Raw genomic sequence first — 10,294 nt, forward strand, 5'->3', positions numbered from 1 at the left:
CGACGACCATCCACTATAGTTTTTGTAGTTTTTAGGCTGTGCCCCCTCTGATCAGTGGGCATGCTAAAGTATTTGGGCTACTATTGGGCTTGTAGAGAATGTCTCTCGCCTGTTTTTGAATTCTCTCTATCTTTTATTTTTTTTATTCTCTCCCGATTCGACAGACCTTGCCCTGTTTGTTTCTGTTTTCATTTCTATTTTTTACGTTTTTCGAGGAGTAAAAACTGAAAATGGTTTGAAGACTGTGTTTGGAGCCCCATTTAATCAAAAACAAAACTGAAAACGTTTTTGGTCTTTCTCATAAAATTGCACAGTTTCTGAAAACGAATTTTACTCATTTTCATTTTCTCCTCACTTTTTTCCCGTACCACACCAATCTCGGCCTCTTCGTCTTCACCGACTCAACTCCGCAGACGGTGGTCATTCACCGGAAGATTTGGAAATCTCCTTTCTCCTCCACTGACTTGTCCTCTTTCTCTCTCCTCCCTCTCTCTCTTCTCCGACTCTTTCGATTATTATTTCCCCTCAGACTCTTACGGCGATTGAGAAAGTGTCTTCGACAGCGAAGCTTCTTCCTTCACCACCTCCAGATTCAGCTCAATTCTCCAGTGCCGTGATTTTCTCGCTCCTTTTCCGGCTTGCCAAACGGTAATGTTTTTTTTTTTTTATTCTCTATTTTGCATTTGATTTCGCGGTTGTTGATCGGAGTTGTTTGAGATTTTGAAGCATCGGATGAGACTGTGGTGAGTTTGAAGTTTGAAGCTCGATTTATGTTCGTGAAATGTGGAAATTAGAAATTGAAAGTGGTCGATCTCTTGCCTGTTTTTATTCTCTCTGGTTTTTTCTTTTTTGCTTTTTTGTTGCTCTGTTTTTTTTTCGATTGATGTGCATGTATGTGTATGTATATACTGTATTTATATATATATATATAATCTCCATTATTTTTCTATTTTATTAAATGTCTCAGTTAATCAGCAACTTTCTGGGTTTATTTCCAAATGTGCAGCTTTCCCTCTAGTACAAACCAAAATTGTGGACTTCTTCCGAATTCAACGGTCTCCAGAACCAACCCAGAAACCAATCCTGTATTTTAAAAAAAGCCTCAAAATTTGCATATGTTAATGCTTTAGGATGGTAAATTTTCTGGTATATATATAGAAAAACTCAAAATTTGCAATTCTATTCATATTTTGGGATGGTAATTTTTCTGATTTAAAGTAATGAAAACGTTTTTAAAAATTAAACTACTAAACACAATTTCAATTTTTTTTAAAACTGAAAATAATCTCAGAATAAAACTACCAAACGCATTTTCAGAAATGATTTCAAAATGAAAATAAAAACGTTTTCGTTTTCATTTTCATACAAAAAATAAAAACGTTTTGGAACCAATTCCAAACGCCCGTATTTTCTTTTTTTTTTTTTTCAATGTCGTCTTTTTTTTTTTTTTTTTTCCTTTTCTTATTACTTCTATATTGAAAGTTTCGTTGCTCACCCAAAGATTTATTAGCTTCATTAGTCATAATATTTAATACTATAGAGATACATCTTATGTTTATTGATAAAATTTCCGAAACATTTAACGAACCTTTTTTTTTGTTTTCCAATATTAGTATAAATGTTTATATTTGTATTTTAATTTTTTAAAGAGAAAAAAATCAGAAATACCACTCAAAATGGTAAAAGATATTATTTATGTGTACTTTTCTCTTTTTTAAATGTATGAAGTTTAAGAAAAATATATTTTTTGTTCCTTAAAAAAAATTTTATCCCTTAAAAAAATTTATTATTTTAATTTACAATATAATTTTTATTTATGCCTGAAAGGATCCACAAATAAAGGGATATATGAGCTCAATTCAAGCTATTGAGCAACTTGGAAGAGCTTACAAAGATACAAATAATAGTATTTCAAGTGTCTTCTCCCAACTTGAGCGCTCTTTTTTCATCTTTTTGTTTTTTTGTTTTTATTTTAGGAATAACTGAGAAACTGAAATAACAAACATTTAATTTTGGTTATTGAATTAGCTTCTTTAAAAATTACCCAACACTTTATACAAATATATATATATCTTGAATGCAGATAAAAATGCAGTTAGTTTTTATAAAGGGAAATAGTGGTTTTGTCACAATTTTTCTATCTCTATAAGTCAAAAGTTATATCTTTATTATATACTAGCAAAAAAGTTATCATCTTTATTTTAAAATTCCTCATGAGTTTGTTTTTTTTTTCATTTTTTTTTTTTTTTGTGATGGTATTATTTTTCTTAACAAAATATCTTTTGCAGCCTTTAGAAATGTGATATATTCGTGAAACTGTTGATCTTTTAAACTTCATGGTTCATAGTTTCGTCTACACTTGAGTTAATTAAGAGCTCGTTTAGTTGGCTAATTTAAATTTTTAATTCGAGTTGAGATGTGACTTTTTGTGAAAATTTTTTTACTGTAATAAAAAAGTTAGATGTGATTATTTTTTAGAGTTTTTTACTGTAACAAAACTTAAATTTTAAACTCAAATCGGTAAAATAAACGGACCTTAAATTATAAATCCAAAAAAAAAAAATCAAAGAGAGAGAGAAAGGACACCGGATTAGGCTTGTGGAAGGGGACGATTTCTTTGAATCAAGAATTGCCCAAGACCACAAAGAGAGAGCCCACTCAGAAGTAGCCGCGTAAACAATAGTGAATCAAACCAAACAAATTTTCACAAAATTATTTCGCCCCTATTCTTGTGGCCACCACATCCACAGGCACGATCTAAAGAATCTACGCTTTCTTTCCAACTTGCAATGGAAATCCAAGAATCAAACACGTAAGTACCATAAGTGGGCCCCCCTACTTTCTACCCTGGAAATCTCCCGGGCGCTCACCCCATCAGTTTCGCTTCATCGCTTTGATCCTTTCTGTCCAAAGCCAAAAGATCTTGTGCTGTTGACCTACGAATTTACCAAACTGTCCATTCTTTTTCATTTTTCTCCTCTAAGAATAAAAAAAAATACTGTTCATTAACTTAAGTTTGAGTTTAAGAACTTGAGTTGAAGGGGAAACTTAAACTCATATTTTAGTCATAAACTCAAGTTAAAACTCGAGTTAAAACTCAAGTTCAAACTCAAATTTTATAAACGAACATGAACTTGAATAAAGTTGTAACTTTAGTTCAAACTTTTTTTGAGTTTTACTCCAAAAAAAAAACAAGCCCTAAGTTTTATTTTTTTCACAATTCAAGTTTTATTGTCATAGTGTTTTTTTAATAAAAATTCAAATTTACTTTTTATTATAATATTTTTCTTACATACACAACCTAACCTAACCTTTAATTACTTATAGGTCAATTTTTCCGCACTACACTATAAAAGACATAGGTTAAAGGTGTACATAAGACTTAGGTCTCGTTCACCTCGCTGATTCGAGTTTAGAATTTGAGTTTTTCTACAGTAAAAAGCTCTCACAAACAATCACATCTAACTTTTTTGCTATAGTAAAAAACACTCACATAAAGTCACATCTAAACTCGAATCAACGAAGTGAACGGGGCCTTACTCTTGAATAGTAATGTTAGAAAGGTGTAGGAATAAGAAATTAATGGTTTGATAAAAGTGTTGCACCCCTTTCAGCATCGTTGTTACACAAACTTAACAATATGTAACGCTTCTATATGCTACCGAGTAGGACAGTCCATGAAAAAGCATAAACAAATTATCGAAGCTACTTTTACAAAAAGTTTAAAGGAAGCGAATATTATAAATTAAAATTCAGAAGGTATTTTCATGTAATTTTTCCTTATTAAAATGAAATAAAATTAACATTTCAACCTATTTAATTTTTCAAAAGTAAAATCTACTTTTTTTCTAAAGAATTTTTACATAATTTGTATGGAAAATTACTAAAAAAAGTCTATAAAAATGAACTTAAAACCTTAATAGATCGATAAGAAAGGACTCGTCAAAAGTATGAGCACGAAACATGCTTGTGTCCATAGTTGAGTTGGCCACAGACTTATACGAACATGTCATGAAGTCGAGCTAAGTAGCGGAACAAACACTTATGAGAAGAGCATCTTCAATGAATTTGATGCTGGAAATCTAAATAAAAAATTGTGGTTGATTGGATTGTAGATAAACTGGTCTGGGTTTGCTTAAAAATTATGAAGTAACAAAGTTTGAAAGAAAGATAAAGAGACTAAGGGATACATAATTGATCACCACTCTTAGGTTTTGAACTCACCACTTTGGAAATCCACTAAAGACAAGAAATTTAAGGAAATAAGCTGAAAACACATAAATCGTTAGAACAAACTCTCCAAATGCTATATTCAGTTATGAAAAAGGCTAAAAGTCACACCCTTAATTCAGCAACTAACACACATTAATTACAAGTTATAATCAACCAAAAAAATAACACTAATGACTATAAACACTCAGTCATTTACACACCATTACAAAACACAAATACACTTAATCTCAAATTTTAAGGCTAGATGATATGAGTCCATCTTTTGCTAGTGGTAGTTATGAATACCACAAAAGGCTGTTGATTTTCAGCAGTTTCTTGATTGAATGTGTATGAGCTTCTGTCACATTTGGGCTCGTAGTAGGCTTCCACAAGTGCAATTAGTTGGCATCTTCATCAAAATCGCTATAATTGATGTGTCAATTGTAAATTTAGTATTTAAGTATAAAAAATAATGCAATGTTATTTATTGTATTAACTTTGACATATGCTATATTAAATTTGTGATAAATTTGTCACCAAGTGGAACATATGTTAAATTCGGCATTTAATTGTTATTAGCTGAAATGTTTTATTTCTCATTTAATCATTACAATTTTTACATTTTCTAATTATTTTAAAACTAAAAATTTAATTTTACAACTTTCAAAACTTAATGATCATGAGAAAAGTAAATTTTGTATTTTAAATAGTTTTATGCATTATAGTACAAATGAAAATAATATTTCATATCACATTTGTTGATGTCAATACCATTGAATTAATATTTATATTGAGATGGTGTAACATATATAAAGTTAATTAGAGTGGACTATGAACATATGTTTATATATATGTGTAGACATATTTATATATGGATTATGTTTATACACATATTAAAAGTGGAATAAAATAAAAAAAATATATATTGCAACTCGTTAACTCTTGGTATGTGATAGATTTCTACAAGTTTTAGTATGAAAATACTAAAGAAATTATTTTTTAGAATATTTTTACTTTTTGGAAATGAATAAAGGACATTAAGGTTCTGTTCACTTCGCCGATTCGAGTTTAGAATTCAAGTTTTACTACAGTAAAAAGCTCTAAAAAACAATCACATCTAACTTTTTTGCTACAGTAAAAAGCTCTCACATAACATCACATCTTAACTCGAATTAGCGAACTAAACGAGAATCTCTACTTAAATTTGAAGAGAACTTTTTGCTCGTTATTATTATTATTATTATTTTTTTATTGAAAAAAAAAAAAAATATATATATATATATATAGAAGGAAGTATAGATATCTGTGTAGTTAATTCCAAATATGGTTTTAGTTTGGGTAAATATTTTATTACAACAAAAGAAGTGAAAATATATGGGCAGCAGTGTAATTAATTCGAAGAATGAGGGTCCTATTTTTGTAAATATTTATTTTTTATGTTTTATATTTCTAAGCTGACAAATATATATATATATATATTATATATATATATATAAGCCATACCATTGCGAGAGCCCACAGAACAGGTAAATCTCGTGCAATCTTCCCACAAAAGCGTTGAAAGAACAGATACATCGTCTCCTCTCTCTCTAACTCGAAAAGCCTCCATCTCTCCTACTTTCTGTTTCTAGGGTTTCTTTCTGTCCCTTCATCTCGCTCTCCCCAATAGGTACGCTTTGTGAAATCGATATGTAAATTATTGAGTCTTTCGGATTTTAAAATTGATGTTCAATTTTTTCATTCAATTGTTTTAGAATTGTTTTCTTTACATGATTTTCTGTGGGTCTTGCAGAGCTGAATATGGACGCAGCAGCGGCGAGCCTTATGCAATCTCCGTTCAGCAGCTATATGATTTCGAATTCCATTTCCAGATCGGTTAATTTGACTTCTAATCGTACCAGTTTTCCATGTTTCGGTACCAATTTTGGCCTCTCAATGAAGGTGCATAATTTCGCTTTTCGCTTGTTATTTTTGTCTAATTGAACTTTCTTTAGTGAAATTTTAGTAATTAATCTTGCATGGTTGTGAATCTGCTTTATCAATCCGAGTATATTATCTTTGTATTTCGATTTTTTTTCTTGGTCGTAATCTTATCTCTCGTATATTGGTTGCAAGTATTATAATTAACTTTACCTGTATGAGTTTAGTTTATTTATACTGATTTTATACTAATTTTCTTTTGCAAATTATTTTTCGTTTATGTATAGCCTAAAAAAGGGATTATGATATAAAATTTGGAAGCATGAGTAATTTCTCTTGATTTTTAATCACATCTTAATATTGGTGTAAGATTTACATATGAGAAGCTGAGATTTGGCTCTTGCAATTTTATTTGTGAGATTGGAGTTTTATAGTGAGGAGTTACATTTTCCAAGTATTTGCTATGTTTTATTCTCACCATCGAGGATTACCCTTATGTATGGCAGCACAAAACGTCATCTAGATCAAAGCTGGGTCACAAAAGAATTAGTTTTGGAAGTAGGAGGTTCCTGCTAGTTAGAGCGTCGACGTCTTCAGATTCAGGAAGTTCAGATTCTCCGATTGCTCCGTTGCAGCTGGAGTCTCCTGTTGGGCAGTTTTTATCTCAAATCTTGATGAGTCATCCACATCTTGTGCCTGCTGCCGTTGAGCAGCAGCTTGAACAGCTTCAAACAGACCGTGATGCTGCTCAACAGCTTCAAACAGACTGTGATGCTGAGAAAAGTGAGGAACCTTCCGCTACGGGCACCGACTTAGCTTTGTACAGGTTTGTTCTTTATCTCACAGTTTAGATATTGTAAATATTGTTGTCAACTTACTGGAGCAGAAAAATTAATAATTGTTTTGATTGAAAATAAGGGGAAACAAGAAAGGACCACCAAGAGCCTTTATGTTTATGTCTCTACAAACTGTTTGTAGTATATGATTTCAGAAACCAGTTTTCACAAGTTTCCTGTCCAAAATGATAATGTAAAAACTAAGGTGGAAATGTCGTCATTTCTTGTTTCCTTAATTCAAGCTTGTTTCACGAAGATACTTCTGCTTAAATGTGTTGCTAAATGTCCTTTAGTGTGATATGTTTTGGGGGCGTTTATTTTTTCCCATTTTGATTGTAGTTTGCCCCCATAAGGAATCCCAATTGGGCCCCAAGTTTTCTCATTTTATTACGTATTAAACTGAGAAGTTCAGTTTTTCTCTCTACTACACCCTCTCAAAATATTTGTAGTTATTTTAGTTTTGTGTCTTTGTGGGTGTGTTTGTTCTTTGGATTTTTTGAAGCACTAGCAGACTCTGAACTTTTCAAGAAATGAATGTTTCGCTTCTAAACCTTTTTTTGGCTGTTCAGTTTTGAACCTAATAGTTTTGGTAATTTTGGTTTCTAGAGCTTAATTGGCAATAGATTTTGGAAAATTTAACGGTGGCGGTTAATTTGCCCATCGTGTAAAATCTTGAAACTTTTGAAAATAGTGAACTTCAATATGAATATTCTAATTTTTAAGCGTTTTCAGGGAAACCGAAAACATTTTTTTACCGCGCGTGTGTGTGTTTATATTATTATTAATAATTATTTTATTTTATTTGGGTAAATTTCGTGTTGTCAATATAGAAAATCTAGACGGAGAAGAGCATTGATCCTTGAAGCTTTTTTCTGATGTTGTAGGAGAATTGCTGAGGTGAAGGCTAATGAAAGGAGAAAGGCTCTGGAAGAAATTTTGTACGCCTTGGTTGTGCAGAAATTCATGGATGCCAATGTGTCTTTGGTACCATCCATTGAAACCTCAGCATCAGATCCTTCTGGCTGTGTTGATTCATGGCCAAGTCAGGATGAAAAACTTGAGCAGCTTCACTCACCTGAAGCCTATGAAATGATCCAGAATCATTTAGCTCTCATCTTGGGAAACCGTTTGGGCGACTCAACTTCTGTTGCACAGATAAGCAAACTCAGGGTTGGGCAGGTTTATGCAGCATCTGTGATGTATGGGTACTTCCTCAAGCGGGTTGACCAAAGGTTTCAACTTGAGAAGACGATGAAGATCCTTCCAAACACATTGGATGGTGATGACACGAACGTTCAGCAAGCTGTGGGAGACGACAGTAGGCCCCTTGGTGGAGGGGAGTCTTTCCAAGCAGCACCTTCACATCCTGAAGTTTCTTCCTGGGCTGGGGGCACGAGTCCTGGGGGTTTTGGTCATGGTATGAAGCCTTCCCGACTACGGACCTATGTTATGTCCTTCGATGGGGAGACCCTTCAGAGATATGCGACCATAAGATCCAAGGAGGCGGTCAGCATCATCGAGAAGCACACGGAGGCACTGTTTGGAAGACCAGAGATTGTCATAACGCCTCAGGGAACTGTTGATTCTTCAAAAGATGAGCTCATCAAGATTAGTTTTGCTGGTCTGAAGAGGCTTGTCTTGGAAGCTGTGACATTTGGTTCTTTCCTTTGGGACGTGGAGAGCTACGTGGATGCGAGGTACCATTTCGTGTTGAATTGACTGTGTACGCTTATATTCCTACCTTAGAAGTTTAAGGTACACCACTCAAAATTATATGAGAATGAGATAGTGGAGTGTAAATTTTGTAATGATACCCAGTCATTTCGTGCTAACTGTTATGTAAATAGAGAATTTCTTTCTAATTTCTAGTGAGGATTTAATATAATTAAGTTTGGAATATTAAATATGTGAAAACTTTGTTCAAGATTTCGTTTAATTGAGTTATTTCCATTCTCGCTTTACGTTGTTGCTGACAGTAAAAGTTTTTATGTATGGATATCCCGCTGCTGAATGCTATCTTGAAATAAGGAAGTGGACTAGTGAAAATGGTTCATTATTTTTATTCGAGCTGAGACGTGATATTTTATGAGAATTTTTTACTGTAGCAGAAAAAATTAGATGTGATTTTTTTTGAGAGTTTTTTACTGTAAAAATTTAGAACTGAAAACTCAAATCCGCAAAGTGAACGAGATCTTAATTTTTTAAGTTCTAGGTTTCCAAGTCCTGGGCTTACCAAAAGTAACATGGGGCTAAGCCATAATCAATTTGTACACGTTTAGAACGTACAACTTTAAGAAGGGACAACTTTGTTGGTGTCAGCATCAGTTTTGTGTTTTGTTGGACTTTTCTGAACTCGGCGTATACAGACTACGCCTCCTTTAAAACAGCAGCCGGTGATTCATAAACGTTGGTTGGATTGGATGGTTGTTTAGGGAACGTTTACTTTTTTCGATCAATTTCATAAACGTTCTTTAAACTTTGTACGATGTTTCAATATGCTTCTGAATTTATAAAAAGAGATTTATTTTACCTCCTGAATTGTGTAACCTAGTTGAAAAATACCATATATATATATATATATATATAAACTAACACCATGATCTGATATTACTTAATACTTTAATAAATGCCTCTGAAATTATTAATTCCTGAATTATGCGTCTTAGTTCAAAATGCACTTACATTTATAAAACTAACAAAATAAATAATGTGACACTACTTTTTAAAACTAATTGGAGTGGAGAAACTTTCATGAAATTGAAACTATTGGAAATAAGCTTCAAAGGTAATTTCAAAACAACTTAAGCTTGGATTGAGAGGATGTTCGAATTAGGATAGATACCTTACCCTATTCTTAGAATAAAACACTGGCTTGAGATATGGAGACATTATCTGGTATCTTATAATGGGAACGAATTCCTTGAAAGTAACTTTTGTTTCCTTGCAAATATATGATTTAAAGATAATCTGTCAAAAAATCAAGAAGGGAAGACCTACACATAAGTGGGAAACATGAAATCGAATTGAACTTAGAAAACGAAAGAGTGAGTGTCAAATGGCAAACCATAAGTAAAAATTTGTTTTCCTAATAAATTTTTAAAGTAAATCTTTGTTATACTTTGTTAAATTTATAGAAAACGGTTCATTTTTTTTTTTTTTTTGGGGCTGGGGCTGTTGTCTACAACCCTTGAACCTTTTACCTTGCAATACACTTAACCACTATGACACAGAGGGTTGTATAGGAAAAGGGGGTTGATGTGAAGATGAATGTTGACCGTAAGATTACCATGTCATTCAGAATGTTGTCGTGGAAAAAAAAAACAATT

At 32.4% G+C, this 10,294-nt stretch overlaps 1 protein-coding gene across 1 annotated transcript; it reads left to right on the forward strand.

Moving 5' to 3' along the window:
* Nucleotides 1–5,722: 5,722 nt before the first annotated feature.
* Nucleotides 5,723–8,926, forward strand: LOC21402298 (UV-B-induced protein At3g17800, chloroplastic). Its single transcript, XM_010093463.2, has 4 exons — nt 5,723–5,881; nt 6,005–6,153; nt 6,639–6,958; nt 7,853–8,926. The coding sequence occupies exons 2-4, from the start codon at nt 6,013–6,015 to the stop codon at nt 8,685–8,687; spliced, it is 1,296 nt and encodes a 431-aa protein (XP_010091765.1). The 5' UTR covers nt 5,723–5,881; nt 6,005–6,012; the 3' UTR covers nt 8,688–8,926.
* The last annotated feature ends 1,368 nt before the right edge of the window (nt 8,927–10,294 follow it).

Source organism: Morus notabilis, unplaced genomic scaffold (assembly GCF_000414095.1).
Source record: "Morus notabilis unplaced genomic scaffold, ASM41409v2 Scaffold274, whole genome shotgun sequence".
NCBI classification, from domain to species: domain Eukaryota; kingdom Viridiplantae; phylum Streptophyta; class Magnoliopsida; order Rosales; family Moraceae; genus Morus; species Morus notabilis.

What these genes read in the sequence shown, in the direction of transcription:
- LOC21402298 (XM_010093463.2), top strand. Translation starts at nt 6,013, where the DNA reads ATGGACGCAGCAGCGGCGAGCCTTATGCAATCTCCGTTCAGCAGCTAT. An exon ending in ATTTTGGCCTCTCAATGAAG is followed by an intron (nt 6,154 to 6,638) that starts GTGCATAATTTC and finishes TATGTATGGCAG; the next exon opens with CACAAAACGTCATCTAGATC. An exon ending in ACCGACTTAGCTTTGTACAG is followed by an intron (nt 6,959 to 7,852) that starts GTTTGTTCTTTA and finishes CTGATGTTGTAG; the next exon opens with GAGAATTGCTGAGGTGAAGG.